Source organism: Pelodiscus sinensis, chromosome 24 (genome assembly GCF_052426305.1).
Source record: "Pelodiscus sinensis isolate ZL-2025 chromosome 24, ASM5242630v1, whole genome shotgun sequence".
In the NCBI taxonomy this organism is placed as follows: domain Eukaryota; kingdom Metazoa; phylum Chordata; order Testudines; family Trionychidae; genus Pelodiscus; species Pelodiscus sinensis.
The window spans coordinates 14,186,345-14,202,880 of NC_143075.1; the positions used below are offsets into that span (position 1 = coordinate 14,186,345).

The 16,536-nt window shown below is 52.1% G+C and overlaps 1 protein-coding gene across 7 annotated transcripts in view; it reads right to left on the reverse strand.

Moving 5' to 3' along the window:
- The window catches only part of CASZ1 (castor zinc finger 1), a 273,367-nt gene that overhangs the window by 62,357 nt on the left and 194,474 nt on the right, over positions 1-16,536 (reverse strand). For all 7 annotated transcript variants that reach the window (XM_075906429.2, XM_075906425.2, XM_075906426.2 and 4 more), the window contains one exon: positions 5,692-6,240. In XM_075906429.2, the coding sequence (XP_075762544.2) occupies positions 5,692-6,196 (505 nt within the window). In that variant the 5' untranslated portion in view covers positions 6,197-6,240. The remainder of the gene's footprint in view (positions 1-5,691; positions 6,241-16,536) is intronic.

Here is a 16,536-nt window from a genome sequence, read left to right on the forward strand (position 1 = left end):
GTTGAATCTGTATGTAAGTCGGAACTGGCGTTAGCCACTGCTGAAACTGATCAGTTTCAACCATGACTGAATCTGGATGCCAGTTCTGACTTACATACAGATTCAACTTAAGAAACCCAGGCGTCCCCAAGTCAGCTGCTGCTGAAACTGATCAGCGGCTGATTCCAGGAAGCCTGGGGCAGAGCAACTCTGCCTCGGGCTTCCTGTAGTCAGCCGCTAGTCAGTTTCAGCAGCGGCTGACTTGGGGACGCCTGGGGGCAGAGCAGCTGGGGTGCTGCTGGGTTGCTCCAGTAGCGCGGCTCCTCGGCGCTACTGGAGCAACCCAGCAGCTCCCCAGCTGCTCTGCCCCAGGCGTCCTGATTCAGCCGCTGCTGGTCAGTTTCAGCAGCGGCTGAATCAGGACGCCTGGGGCAGAGCAGCTGGGGTGCTGCCGGGTTGGTCCGGAGCGGCGCTGCGGGACCAACCCGGCAGCCCCCAGCTGCTCTACCCCAGGGGTATGCAAGAAATACCTGGTCTGCTGTGGGGGGGCGGACTAGCTGCACCCCCCCAGCCCCCAGCAGACCAGGGAGACGGGGGTGGCGGGACCGCCCAAGTCCTCCACGGCTTTGCTCCGTCTCCCTGGTCTGCTGAGGCTTTGCTCCCCATCTCCCTGTTCTGCTGGTCAGACCAGGGACACGGGGAGCAAAGCCTTGGAGCACGCCCGCCGCGGGACAGCCCAAGCGCGCCTGGGCTGTCCCGCGGCGGGCGTGCTCCAAGGCTTTGCTCCCCGTCTCCCTGCAGACCAGGGAGACGGGGAGCAGCTTTTCTCGCCCCAGAGGACGGGGGCGGCGCATCAGGGCGTCCCGCCGCTCCCGTCCTCCAGGGTGAGAAAAGCCCCGTTCGTAACTGCGGATCTGACATAAGTCGGATCCGCGTAACTCGGGGACTGCCTGTACTTCTTTGTGCAGGAGATTCCCTAGGAAATTATAAGAGGGGAGAAAACCCCTTCATGGGAGGGAATGGGGAGAAAAAGAAGTACAGGCTGGATGGATGGAGTGGGCTTAGTAAATAAACCAAACAAATCAATCAATCGATAAATGAAAGAAACTTTGAACACTCTGAAGAAAAAGTTCTGGGTGACTATCTCAATCACCCTACGTGTGTGCGTGTGGGGGATGTACTGTAAGACCAGTGTCTGTATGACCATGTAGGAAATCTGAATGGGTGTGTATACAAGTCTGTGCAGGGACGCATGCATCAGTTTGGGTGTAAGGGCTGTGGATCTGTGAGAACGGAATGAGCATGTTTGTGTGTCGGTGACAGTCTGTCACCCGTCTCCAGACAAACACCTGCTTTGCAGATTTGGCATGTGCTCTCTGTCTGTTCAAGAGGGGAGACACGCAAGGTGAGGCTGGGAGCTGACTCATGTTCAGACCAGCTCTTGTCAGTTCCCTATGTCTGAGGAGGGAACCAGGCGGAGAACAAGACTGTCCCTCCACAGGGACTGCACTCTGTTCATTGCATCACCGTGACTGAATCCAATCTTCCTTCTGAGTAAGGGGGCTTGAAAAACGGGCCCTAAATGCTGATGCTCAGGCCAGTCCTCAGCAAGCTCCCTGCATCCTCCACTCACAATCCATTCTGACAGGGCTTGGGGTTCTGGGCATCAGGAAAAAATCCCCTGGAGACGGTGTCAGAGATGCAGGATCACTTGGGTGAGTGTCCTGATAAGTACAGTCCTGTCTCCCATTCTTAACTTATGTGGCCTCTTTTTCAAGCCCTGGGGCCAAATTTCTCCTTGGTGCCAACAACGGCAGCCCCATTTAAGTCAATGGGAATTGCAACCCATTACACCAGGTCTGAATACCAGTGTGGAGAAGCCGAGAATTCACAAGTGGGTTGGCTTAATACAGAGAGAGAACGAGGAGAACTCAGTCCTTCCCAAAGAAAGAAACCCTCAGCCCATGCTTTACAGAGAGATGTTAGGGGCACATTTCCCACAGGACTCTCAAAACACGTGCATGAAACCTGCCTGCGCATCTGTGCGTCCAACCCCCAAGCCTGTGCCTGCCATTTGGGCACTGTATGTGCTATTACCTTGCACACTTATGGCCCGCTAGCTCACGGTAACGGCATGTGTGTGATCCATTGATGCTCTGGCCCTAAATAGGCATCCTGCTGGGAACCCTCTCTCCTCTTGCCATAAAGAGGAGCTGTTGGCTCCTTTCTATTTCCCATCAGTTGGTCATAGACTTCTCTATTCGCCCTTTCCCCCACCCCCTTTGGCTTTTTTGCAAATCTGAGCTGCAAATAGTGGGGGGAAGGGGGGGAATTAAACCAAACTACAAACCGAGTCCAGGCGCAATCACCTTGTGTCTGGGAACGACAAGGGCTTTCCTATCAAAGGAAACTGAAGGTCACACTTTTCCTCATTGATCTTGCAATGTTTGTTAATTACTCTGTCACTGATGTGGCGAAGGATAATTAAACAGCTCTGTTTATATCTTATATGCATAATTATGTGCGCTGCCACTGAACTCGCAAAGACTAGAGAATGTGCCTCTCAGGGAAGGGGAACGGACAGACGGAGATGAGCTTCAGCTGCATTATTAGCAGGAGGAGGAAAACATGCACACACACAAAAGAGGGAAAGTTTGATGGATTTGTAAAGTGCTCAGACAGATGGGCAGGGGTGTATGTGAGGTGCGATCTTTCTAGCAAGAGATTCAACCCAAGTGGGTAACAGATCTAGATCTCAGCAGGAGTGGCCCACTCTACACTGGCACAGAGGTACTTTGGTCAGTCCAGAGCTTCCATCCTCACTTGGGTACTTAAATGGCCCCAGATGTTGATCCAGAGAGACTGGTCAGTCTGGGAATGAAAGAAGAATTCATCCTGGGCATCTCCCCAACACACACATACAGGCCACTGGCGCCTCTTGCTAAAAAATTCATCCTGAGTCAAATCTGAGCCTGAATTTCTTTATGCCAGGACTGAACTAAAATGTTAGGACTGCATGTAAAGCATGGTGGGGACATGCCCTCTGGAAGGGGTAATGTACCAATCAGAATTCAGGCATGGGTGTGCTGGGGAGTTAGGAAAGCTGAGGGCTTGGGAATTCAACTCTCTGAGTCATTAGTGTGTTTCTCTGACTGCACCAAGGGTGACCAGATGTCCTGATTTTATAGGGATAGTCCCAATACTTGGGGCTTTGTTTTATACAGGTGCCTATTCTCCTCCACCCCCACCCCAGTTTTTCACACTTGCTATATGGTCATCCTAACAGGGCGTAAAGAGAAAGACAGAGTTCACATGACACCTTACAAAGATCTGGAGTGAGACAGCATCGCCCCGGACTCCCCTCGATCTGTCTGGCCAGGATAACCTTGGAAGTGAGGAAAGAACCTGTCCAGAATCCCATGCGTCTGTTATGAGGCTGGGTTTAATATCAATAGAGGGACATTGGCTGTAATAAATCCATCAATCAGAGGAGCAAATGAAGGAAGGAGGAAAGGAAAATGCACATACGAAAAAGACAGACAGAAAGGATTCTAAGGCGTTTGTGCTGGCAGGAGAAATCTAGTTTCTTCACAGAAATAAGCACTGGAGGATTGTGGTGTCCCAGATGGAGGTGTTGTTTGCCAGTGGGCCAGTAGCAGTGCTGATCCTCTGGAAGAAAGGGCAGAGAGAACCCTCTCTTACACTCCCAATCTACCAGCTAAATCTGCCCACACCACAGCTCCTCCATTAGCTTAGGCACTTTTAAAGGCTTGCAAACAAATAATGATAGCCTGCGAGTTATACACAGAGCTGCTGCTTTCCACCTGCACACAAAGGGTATGTCTAGACTACATGCCTCTGCCGACAGAGGCATGTAAAATAGGCTACCTGACATAGTCAATGAAGTGGGGATTTAAATATCCTCGGCTTCATTAAAATAAAAATGGCTGCCGCTCTGTGCCGGCTCAGCTGATCGTCGGCACAACACGCGAGTCAAGACGCGGATCGGTCAACAGGGGAAGCCTTTGTCGACCGCTCCTGTAAATCTCATTCCATGAGGCATAAGGGAGCAGTCGACAAAGGCTTCCCCTGTCGACTGATCCGTGTCTTGACTCGCGCGCTGTGCCAACTATCAGCTGTGCTGGCACAGCGCGGCAGCCATTTTTATTTTAACGAAGCCAGGGATATTTAAATCCCCACTTCATTGATTACGTCGGGTAGCCTATTTTACATGCTTCTGTTGGCAGAGGCACGTAGTCTAGACATACCCAAAGGCATAAACAAACACACACAGCACCCAAGCACTTGTGAGGACACATGCAACTACATGCACATACATATCAATGTGCAGTATTCACACACAAACATACACACACACAAATGTGAACACATGCAACAAATCTGTAGATGCACACAAGCATACCTGCAAGAGACACAAATATTGTGAAGGCAGCAGTCACATAACTAGATGTGTTAACACAAATATAGAAATAGACAGAGACTGGGATGAGGGCCTGTATGTGTACACACACACACTCTTCTGGTCATCGATATTCATGTCCAATTCTTCTCTCCTGCTCATCCTATTTTAATTAGCAAATTCCCTTCTACACAGATGAGTCTTCCTCATTCAATGTCCTCTTCCTCCTCCTGCTTCACTCACTTTTCCCCAAGGTAGGCTCCCCCACCTCTTCTGCTTCCTTTCCCACCCCACAATAACCCCAACCCCAAATTTCCTAGACATCTCTGTGCTCTCATGCCACTTCCTTAGGCTCAACTAACTAGGCACCGAATCCAATCAAGGAAGCAGATCAAGCCCTTCCCCATGCTCTCCTTTTATTGCCTCACCAACATGGACACAGTGCCACATGTGGCCACCCTCCTCTTTCAGGGGTTCAGGCGGACCTGGCAGCACTGTTCCCTAATCAGCTCTCCTCCCTCGACACACATCGCCCTCTCAGCTTAACCACAGTGTTACATTAGAGAGTGCCAACAAGTTGTGCTCCCGGGGAACTCTGTACCCAGCTGGGGCAGGACGGGCAATATCCAATTCCAAAAAAAATGCCAGCTTCTTCCCAGCTCTCATCTCCCGTAATTAGACTCTGCTTTTGGAATTAATTACCATTGTGAAAGATGCCGCGTGTGGGTGGGTGCGAACACTTGTGTGCTTACACAAACGTGCCTGCCACAGAATGGGGAGTGCGCAGGCAAGTGTGTCTGTAAAGAAGGCAGCCTGAGTCTTGCTCTCTACTGGAAAACTTGAATATGTACCTTAGTGCCAAATGTCTTTATCTTCATCTAAATTATCTTCAGGGATCTGTGGGGTGGATCCCACCAGATAAAGGAATTGGGGGGCAGGCTCTCGGATCCACTCAGATAAAGGAATCCAGGGATAGGACCTGGGAGCCCCTTGTTGAAGGACTCTGGTGATGGGATTTGGGATCAACCCAGGTGAAAGAATCCTCACCATTTCCTGGATGCGGGTTCCAGAGCAGTGGGACTTCAAGGGCTGCTCCCTGCTACAAAGCACAGAACAGCCCGCCCACTGCAATGGAGAGATTAGGGGCTCCTGAAAGTGAGGCTCATTCCTGTGATCTGGTGGCCAAGTTTAGCCAGTGGACGTAGGGCAACTGAGGTGATTCACATTACCCTGTCTAAAATACTGGCCTAGGGCCTCCATTGTGCAGGGTGGTAGATGGGGCAATGACTTACCTGAGGCAGCTCCTCCAGCCAGCTTGGAGCCGGTAGGTCCACTGGAGGGTCGGTAAGTTTCATCTTTGGACGCAGGCCCATCCGAATCCCTGTCGTCCAGGAAGCTGCCATCCGCCTCATTCCCATTATCTTCCTCATCACTGCAGCCCTTGGGCTGTACCATGTAAACCCCTTCGGGGGGCACTTCCACACTGTCATTGGCCTTACGTTCCTTGCCCTCTGCTCGGCCCAGCAGGGTCTCATCATTGTACTCCCCATTTACCCACTTCTCAATCACCTCCCTCCGCTTGTCCTCCTCTATCTTTTGGATGCGGTTAAGTCCATCAGAAAACTCGGCCCCCAACTTCTTGGTCTCAGGCTGAGGTGGTTCCTTGGTGCCGCTTTCCCTCTGGGGAACCTTGTCCAACCGCACCTGTTCAGATCCCCCATGATCAAAGACCACCTGGCGGCTGAGCTTGGCACAGATCGCATTTAGCTTCAGGCCGCCTTTGCGCTTGGCAGCCATCTTGGATTTTCCTGAGGTTGCGTCAGTGCATATAGTTCTTTCAGCTGGAAAGAGACAGAGGGAGAAATAAACAGCATGAGAGGGAAATGCTCTGCCATTCTGAAACTCAAACCCTGTCTGCAAACATTTGACCCCAGCCAGATGACCTTAAAACACAGTCAGCCAGTGTTACTCTCTGAAAGGAACTGCCAGGAACTGCCTTGGAGGAGCTGGGGCTCAGGGAGCATATTGTGGAGTTCACCCACAGTCTGTCAGCAACACCACGGAAAGATGCCTCTGTTAAAACACATCAGGCTGAATTCATTCCTGATGTAAGTGAGCGTAAAGACACTATCTTCAGTGAAGGTGCAGCTACTTACACCAGGACTGAACCTGGCTGAATGGATCTCGGAATGTCCCAGGCAAAATTCACCTCTGGTATAACTGTGTAAACCACTGATGAGTGCATGTAACAGATCCCTCTGTGCACCTGCGCTACAGAGGACACGAGTAAGATGCAGCCCTACCAAAGTTCCCTCTAATCTTTTCCATGTGTGTGCAGAATAATTTTATGTGCACTGAGGCATGTGTGAATGTGCACTACCAATAGAAACAAAACTCCTAGCTGTGGGTGCTTTGCTAACAAGCTGGACTGCATCTGAATCTCTCCTGAATGTCTGTAGAAGTGCACAGCTTCCAGGGAACACTGAGCCCTACCTAGGGAGCCTTGATGCTTTCATTTAAGCTGTAGCAACTCAGGGTTTTAGCTCTGGAGGTCCCCAGTTCAGTCCCAGTGCATCAGCCAAGGTGGCACCTATCAGAACTCAGGGAGTGAAGCCAAAAGAGTTATATCAATGGTGTCTTTTGGAAAGATGGGGCTCCCAATTCTAACCCCAGGGAAAACAAGCAACCTCCTTTTGGCTTCAGCGCAATTTACTTGAATCCTAAGGCAGGAGAGTCAGATGGGAGAGGAAAGGAGGGGGAAACATACTGGGGTGTCAGTCAGTAAAACCCTTTTTCTGTCTCACACACACAGGAAATTCTCTGCACAGTCTTAGTCGGGGTTTGTCATTTTAATGTAGTTTATTTAGATGCAACAGCTATTAAAGAGGTGTGTGTGGAAACAGAGAGCAAGGAAGGAAGGAAGGACCTTAGCTTCAGGTGCACATTTGTTAAGGACCTTAACTTCAAGGTGAGGGCATGTCTTGAACTGATCAGTCCTTAGCAAAGTCACCTGTATAATTGTTAACTATTAACAAGATTTAATCCCAATTAAAAGCAGCAAGCTGCACTAAGAGAACACTATGGCTGGGCAGCTGTTGTTTTCTTGACGGCCTTTAAGAGTGTCTAGGCTAAGAAAGAGAAAAAACTCTGAAAGCAGAAAGGGGTGTGCAGCCTTTGCTCTGCCCCTGCGTGTACATTTCAGTGAGGACAAGGTCCCACGCTTGTCCTCAAAATCAGTGACACACACGCCCTCACACTCTGCACCCCAGCTGCTACCTCGTCACACCTTGTGCCCACTCAGCATGCTTGCAGTGCTCTTGCCACTCCCTTGTTCTCTAGGGGCATGCCTACAGAGCAGCGTGATTTTGAAATAACAGCATGCGCATCCACACAGCAAGCCCGCTATTTCACAATAATTTCGAAATAAGGGGCTTCTTACTCCAACTCCTGTAACCATCATTTTACAAAGGAGCTCTCCCTTCGACTTCCTGCACGGTAGACGGCACCAAAAGCCGAGTGAAGGTACTTCAATGTCAGCTACGCAATGACCGTAGATGAACTTGTGTATCTTAACTCGACCTTGTCCCGCAGTGTAGACGTACCCTCGCTGTGCTTGCTGCACCTTACTCCCACTCCCAGCCCCTTCTACTGTGGTCTTTATCTTCCCCCTATAGTTTCCCTATCCACACACACTCTCTCATCCTGCTTATTCTCTCTGCTCTGCTCCTCCTCCTTCTCTAGTAACAACTAGCCCTGCAAAGGTCAGCATGAACACTCTTCATCCTTGCCCCGCGTCCTTGGGTCACAAAGACTCGCCTGACCTCTGCCTTGGGCTCTGGAGGCCAGAAAGCACAGCAGCGCTCTCACTAGAACTTTCAGTGCTCTCCTACGCCACGTGGGGCTCTGTGGAAATGGTTAGGTGCCCACATTAACCAACAGATGTGGGTGCAGTTTCAGGCCCTTCCTGGAAAACGTGTCCTTTGACTGCATGCCCGTCAGAGGGGAGTCGTCTCCTCCTCATCACAGAGGACTGGTGTTTTCCATACAAAGGCTCCCTCAATATCTCCGATGGCCAGCCCCAAAGATCCTGCTACACAGAAGTGCACTGATGTTAATCAGACCCCCTACGATGAACCCAGAAGCCACTGTGAAGGCCCCTAATCCCATAACATGACAGCCCAATACAAACAGATTGAAACTTTAGACTCTGTCCAAGAGCCAGAGAGCGGCTGCTTAGCATAAACACCTGACAGCTTCAGACACACTCACCTGTCAAGGGTTGTAAGAAAAATACACACACACACACACTCCGACAAACATGTATCAGCCTCCCCCACCCTTACACACACTGTGCCCTTATAATGGTGCATCCCCAATGCAGACACATGCATTCATATATCTAGCCATATCCCTTCTGCATGAACAAGCGTGTTTGCATACACACACACAGCGTCATGTACACCCCCCAGATCCATACACTTACATGGGTAAGCCTTGCTCACACATACACCCCCACCCTCCACCCATGCACACACATTGGTCATCCCTAAATGAACATAAGCCAAAACTGCCAAGATGCTAAACCACATACACCTGTGCACTTCCATCCACCATGCCTTTAGGACAGGAAGCGAAGAAGGATCCCATGGAGAATTGGAACGGCAGAGGGAATCTAAGGAGGCAGCAGGAACTACTAATCACTCCAATGGGAATCAGGCCAGGACACCTAGGTCACACCTGTACACTCAGGAAAAGGACCAGGGGAGCTTCATTAACTGCCGGTGGGTAGGGCAGAATCTCCAGCAACATGCGGTGGTGCCCTGGCACCAGGCAGGGCACTCGGTCAGCTATGACTCATCAATCTCTCTAGCCATGCTTGGCAATCCTCCATCTAAGTTCTCATGATGCCTAACCCTGCTCGGCTACTGAGATCAGACAAGTTCACAGCTGGAGATAATGGGACAGCAGAATATCAGCAGCTCCTAACACCAGGGTTTAGGACGAAGGAGAGTCTTCCCACCCTGCTGCTCCTCTCCTTCCTACAGTCAGGCAGGTCCCATTATTCTGGCCTGGAGGTGAGCAGCCAAGTACACACACCAGAGGCAAATGAATCTATAAATATTTATTCAAAGGAAGAGGAGAACAGACGTTCCCGAGGCTGCACTTGCTGCTTATGTCGCAGCTCAAGGGAGCCTGCAACTTGTCTTCCCTTCCTGGCAGTGCCTCTCTCCATCTCACCCCCTAAGCCTTTGCCCCATCTGGTGCTTCTGCGCCATCCAATGGCTCTTACTCTCCCCTCCACCTGTCTTTGTGGGGTCCTCTCACCTGTTCTGCAGATTATAGTCCCCCTTAATCCCCTTATAATGCCCCCACCTCTGTTCCCCCAACCACTTTGCCCTGCTCTGCTCACACTTTCTGACAGGCTTTTCTCCTTCGCCTGGTTCCCAGGAATGCTGGTTATTCCGAACGTGAGGTTTGTGTACGGCCTGAACCTCTATAACTGCCCTCAGCATCTCAAGACTCCCCTCAGCTGCTCTATCAGAGACCCCGGTCCTGGGGCCAGGAGGGGGCTCTTTCAAACGCTGTGCCCATGCATGGAGTCAGTCCATGCAGCAGTGGGATCCTGTGGTCAGAGCCCAGGACTGGGAGTCACAACTTCTGGAACCCACTACCAGCTGGATGGGGAGGGTGGGAAATGTGGTCTGATGGTCAGCACTGGAGGCTGGAAATCAGGACTCCTGGGGTCTATTGCTAGCTCTGCAGCTAATTCACTGTGTGAGCCTGTGCAGGTCACTTTGCCTCTTGGTGCCTCTGTTTCCCTATCTGTAATGTGTGGGCATCAACTGCCGCTCAGCAGTCTTGGAAGAAGAGCCCACCTCTGGAGCACCGTCTGTGCCCCTCTATCCAGACTGGGCCAGGCCCACAGGGGGAGAGTGCACTCCCCAGCTCATTGGCCTCTAAAGGGATGGATCCCTTACGTGATCTCCAACCCACTGTGCTTCCCCATGCAGGCAGAGGGGGCGGAACTGAGCTGCTGAGCCAGGGATCCTCACTCGTCTCCTCTGCACAAGGGGTGGGTGGCTGGGTGCATTTTGGGAGCACAGTCTCCCCTCCACCTCAAACTCCCCACCCCACAGCACTCTGCGTCTCCATTGCACTGTTTAAAGATTCCTGCCTAAGTAAACATCCCCCTTTATTTTCTTCTCCCAAACAGAAATGTTTTGATTTCACATCAATCCGAGGAAGCCGTTTATAACCCGAGCCTGTCACAGGGACTTTTCATCTCTGCCCAGGACAAACTCTCCCACATGCTCTATTTACACTGAGCACTTCCTCTGAAAACAATACTGTGGAGTGTATACAGTGGGCCCGGGGTAGAGGGGATGCAGTCACCCTCTGGTATGCCCTGAGACCTCCTGCAGCACCAAGAGGGACCAGCCTGAAGAACAGAGGGTGCAGGTGGAGAGTAGGGGCTCAGGAGGGGGGTGGCATCTCCTCCTCAAGTTCACTGTCTCTCCCCCGAACCCAAATTGGTGCCTATACTGTGGCTCTGCTGGAAACCTGACACCTCTGAGGCACTGAACATCACCCAGCGAGTGAGCCTAGAGCAGGAGCCCCGAATGGATCTCGCCCTGCCAGCTCAGTCCTGTTCCCAGCATGCTACTGTTGTTTATATTCTGGAAGCAGCTAGAGGCTCCCAGTGAGATCAGGGCCCTGCTGCGCTAGGTGCTGTACAAATGGAGCAAGATTCAGTCCCTGCTCAGAGGTGCTTACAACCGAAACAGACGCATCGAAGTTCTACAGCTGGGAGCAGAGCAATTCAGCGACTGGCCTCAAGTCACACAGGAGGCTTGTAGCACAGGCCCAAGCAGAACCTAGATCTCCTGAGTCCCCAGCCAAGGCCATCCTGCTTCTGTTAACCAAAAGGCACGTGCTTTCGTATCACATCCGACCACTCCCTTCACCAGGCTGAGCCCCGGCCCCTGCAAGCCCCAGCTTTCAATGACAGGGTCTCCCAACCCTGGTCTGGGTCTCCCAACCCTGGCATTCCAGGAGCTAGACGAAGACAGAGAAAATTGGGGGTGGAGGAAACACTGCCCTCACCCCATAGCCAAAAGGGCCATGGGGTTCCAGACAATCCACCGAGTGCGGAGATGTGACAATTTCAGGCTGAAACGACAATGGTGCAGAGGGATACGAAGGGAGCGAAAGCAAGATAACAGCCAGGGAGCTCTGAGGGAAGGCATCCTCTACTGCAGGGTCAGCAATGGTGTCTTTACCTCTCTCCCACCCCTTGCCACCTGCCCCAGCACAGCCATAACTCCTGGGTCCCCTCTCACCCTGCTTTGGCACCACTTTAAACTCATTGTGAGCAGTGGGGTTACTCCCATGCCAGTGAGAGGAGAACCTTGCCCTTATGTGATCCTGGTCTGAGGGGTGGGGAAGAGGGGATCTTAGGTGTTATAAAGAGGGACCGAGATTGATAGGAGCCATCTATATTGGGTGGGAAGTTTGGGTGCATAGAAGGAATACAGCCAGTCTGGGGAGGGACTGAGGTAGGAAATGGGGGATCCCAACTGAGAGAAAAGGATTGTGCTGGGAAGATACATTCCAACTCTGTGGGCAAGGCCCAGGGTGGAAAAAGACTCTGGATGAGGAGGGGGGATCAAGAGGAGGGGGACAGTTTTAGCTGTAGAGGAAGTCATTTGTAGTTGGGGTGGGGGGGCAGGGAGGAGTTCCTGGCTGTGGGGAGATGAAGAAAAGGGCATCTCAGATGTGAGGAGATGGTTTTGGCTAGAAAGAGGGGATGAGGAGAGGTCCTGGCTGTGGGGAGAGGATGAGGGGTCCAAGCTGTGGAAATGGAGTCCTGGCTGTGGGGAGGGGATGAGGAGGGGTCCTAGCTGTGGGGAGAGGATGAGGAGGGGTCCTAGCTGTGGAAATGGAGTCCTGGCTGTGGGGAGAGGATGAGGAGGAGTCCTAGCTGTGGGGAGAGGATGAGGAGGGGTCCAAGCTGTGGGAATGGAATCCTGGCTGTGGGGAGAAGATGAGGAGGGGTCCTAGCTGTGGGAATGGAATCCTGGCTGTGGGGAGAGGATGAGGAGGGGTCCTTGATGTGGGGAGGGGACAGAAAGGAGGACCTAGCTTTGGAGCTGGGGTCTGGCAGTGGGAAGGGACCATGAGGATTGTCACTTCAGAGGGCTGTGCACGTTGAACAGATGGAGCTTTCATATTCTTATTGAAGAGTTTTGAGCCCAGCTGAGCAGCTCCATTCAGGAGGGAGGCCCCAGCGCCAGCTTTCCAGGAGCTACGAGCTCTCATTCGATCAATTATTTATGGCGCTATTTGGGATGGGGGACACTGCACAGTCCTTTTCTTTTTTAACGGCAGTTGTGCGAGTGCGAATGGAGATATTCCACGCCACCAAGGAGCCGTGAGCAGGGAGGGCGGCGAGCCAAGCAAGAGCTGCGGATGCTGCATGCCGGGGGCCTTTCGCACTTGTGATCTGCGGGGCTGCTTCAGGCGGAGCCAAGCCTTCACAACCGTTCCCTGTAGGGAATCCAGTGTGGCGAGCTTCCCACACGGCAGTGCCCTGGTAGTGCCAGCTGGGTTTCCACCATGGTGAGCGTCCTCTCAGCAATGCCCTGTCCGTGTCAACTGAGATGTCAATGCGGTGTGCTTCCCCCACATTGGTGTCCTGTCAGTGCCAACTGGGACACCAGCATGGCATGCTTCCCTTGCAGCAGTGCCCTGCTAGTGCCAGCCAGCTGGGGCAACAATCCCTACATTATCCTAGGCAGGGCTAAAGCGCAGATAGCTGCAGCCCGTGCATGGCCCAGGATGTGTGAGAGCGGATTTAGTGTGTATATTTTCCCCTCTTCAGTTTATCAATAAAACATTTTATTGCTTTTAGCCCAGGAAATGACCTTGGATTAGTGGATGCTGTCTCTTCTGCCTGACCTTGGGGAGTTCACAATGGCTCTTTAACAATCTCCTCTGCCCTGCAAGCATGGATCCTTGCCTCTGCAAGTGTGTGAGTGGCTGGGGAAAGCCCCCAGTGCGGAAATCAGACCAAAGGGACTCCAAGTCTGCCCTGTGCGGGACAGAGAGGGAGAGAGAGAACGGAAAGCCCTCCCCACAGCATGGCCAGCTCTGTGCTCGGGAAAAGCCCCCAAAGAGCTAAGGAGGTGGGAGCTGTCTGCTGCCACCCCCTGCCACAGATGCCTCCCTGCACCCAGACCTGTGCTGCTCGCCTTCCCTTGCCAGGCACCGACTGCTCAGCCCTGTGCTACAGCCTGCAAGGGTGACCCTTCCTCCCACTCCCTGCTGTGAGAGCCTGACTCAACTGAACTGCAGAGAGGCTGGGAGAAAGGTCATGGGCACAGACTGCTCACTTGCTGAGTCTCGAGGGATGCTCCCCTGGCTCAGCCACCACACTGCCGAAATAACCTGTTGGGTGCCGGTGGCAGGGCCATGTGCAGGTGGCACTGCCTGGGCACTCCTATATAGCAACCGTTATCCACAGGATGGGCACAGGAAACAGAGGAAGGCGTGAGAGAGAATGTGGCCAAGAAAGAGAAGTTTGGCTCCCTTCAAACATGTGACAGCTTCCTGTGCAAGCCATTTCGGGGGGAGGGGATCCCACTGTTATTGCCCCAGCTTCCCTGCCTGCTCTGAACCTCCTGATTTCTGCCAAGGACCTTCTGCCAATATAACTCATTTACAGATCAACCCTCCCAAACCATCTTTGCCCCCACCAAAGCAGCCACATCAGATACGAATTGGGTGTTTTTTTCATTAGAGAAACTTAATTGCTGGGAGTCTTAGACACATTCTTCCTCACAGATAGTGGAAATTACAAACAAGCAGAGTTAGAGCCAAGCTCTGCCAGTGGAAGTGCCCAACCCGCTGCAGGCACTGCTCTCAGGAGCGGTGCAGGAAATACACAGCCAGGCAGCCTTCCCTCTTGCTGCCCTACTCCCTCCCCCACTGCTAGCACATACTCTGATTTTCCCCAGGCAACACTCCTCCAAACTCCCCCTCCAAGCAACACCCTCTGCATCTCTCCCGGCAAAACAGAGAAGGATTCCCATCCCCTTCTGTAAACACCTCCAACTTTCCCTTGCCCCTCGTGACACACAGAGGCAGACCCTGCTAGCAATGCCCCCCATGCAGCCTTTTCCTGCCTCTGGCTACACACAGCGAGGGAGCCCTCCCTTCCTGGCCACATGCATGCGCCTGTGCACCCTGGCACTCAGGTACCTCTCCAGCCACACTCTCCTGAAGAGCGAGCCCTAAAGCGTTAACGGCGATTGGTGAAATGGCACAGCAGATTGCTACAATAAATAATTTACTGATATTTATAAATATTCAAATCAGCAGGCTTCAGAAATTGAAAGGGGGGGAAGGCTGGCGAGCAGGGCTGGGTGTGTGGAGGGGTGACATTAATTCCCAGGCTCTCCAAATTCATTTGAGAACCGTTTCTCATTTCAAACAAATATTAAATCTTTTGGCGTCAGGCCTCCAAATAAATAAATAAATAAATAAAACCGCCACCTTCTCCCTTGCAGGTGCTTCACACGCCTCCCAGCCATGCACCTGTGGCCCTGTGCCCTTGTACTTGCATACCCCAGAGATGGCATGTCAGCTTGCATTACCTGGGTGCTTGGTGTCCTGTTCGCCAGCTATTGGAGAAAGAATCTCAGCCAGGACCAATCCCTGCCTACACCTATAACAGGTCTTGCTAACATATGCACCTGCCTGGTCAGGGTCTCCCAACCCTCCACCCCCCTTGCAAGATTCTCTGCTTCACTGTTCAGTAGTGATTAGTGCAGAGGACTCAGAGCCAGGCATCCTAGGTTCTATGCTAGGCTCTGGAAGGGAGCGCGGCCTAGTGAGTCACATGGGGAACTGGGACACAGAATTCCTGGGTTCTAGTCTTTGCTTTGAAAAGGACTGTGGCCTGGTGATTCGAGCATGGGACTGGGATTCTGGACTCTTGGGCTCTCACTTGCTGTGGGAGCTTGGGCAGGTTACTCCAGCCCTCTATGACTCAGTTTCCTCACTTACAGGATGAGGCTAATGATAATTCCCAGGTGGTTCTCTCTTTTTAGTGTTGTGAGCGCCTTGGATGGGCAGCACGTTCAAAGTGCAAGACTGCCATTGTGCAATGGAGTTATTTTCCACCCTCACCCTATCAGCCTGGGGAACCCCTGGGCAGCCAAGAGTAAAGGCCCCATGTCTGCCCCCAAACCACCCCATTGGTAAATGTGAGGCCCCAGTGTGGGGTGAATTTCCCCAGGATGAGTAATGGCTTTTCTAATGCACGGGCAGGCTGTCAGCTTCCCTACTCCCGGTGTTTTATGGGTTTAACTGAACGGCTCTGAACTCCCTGGTAAGAAATAAAGTTATCCCTCAGCGTCCCTTCTAAACATTTCACTCAGTGCAAACGGTGTTTAAGAAAAATGAGGACATATTTCTTCTTAAGGATGCAGTATCCCCCTTCAGAGGCCTAATTTATGCCATATATCACTGGCCAGGGAGAGAGAGGCAACACAGACCTCACACTGGGAGCTGGCCCCAGAGCAGCCCAGACACAGACGCTTTTGCTGCAATGGTGCAACGGGCTGCAACGCAAAGTCTTTCGGAGAGCAGAGACCTGGCTGATGAGCAGCAGAACAGACCCCCTTCCCCACCCCCGCTAATACTCAGCATCCTCACCCTGCCTCGGCCTCCTTACACAGCACCGAGCTTCCCGCTCATGTGGCACCAACCCCTTCACCTCGCATTGTACTAATCCATTTCTGTTGCACTCTCTCTTCACAAGCCTTTCCTCAACTCACTCGAAGGATCATCAAAGTGGTTCAACTACAATGTTGAGCACTAAGTCAGGAAAAAAACACACATGCTCGAACCTTGCTCTGAACAAGTTACTGACCCAATCCTGCACGCGGTTTGGTCCTGTCTGCACCTGGTGTTGAACTATTTCTGTCTTGCTTCATGGCATTGTGTTAGCTGTTACTATTCCCCTGCTCACCTCTGAATACTTTGTCCTGCTCATCTCTTCCCACTCTGTCTAGAGCACAATCCTTTTAGCAACATGCAGTTAACCTGATACTCACGGAGAGAGAAAAGGAGCA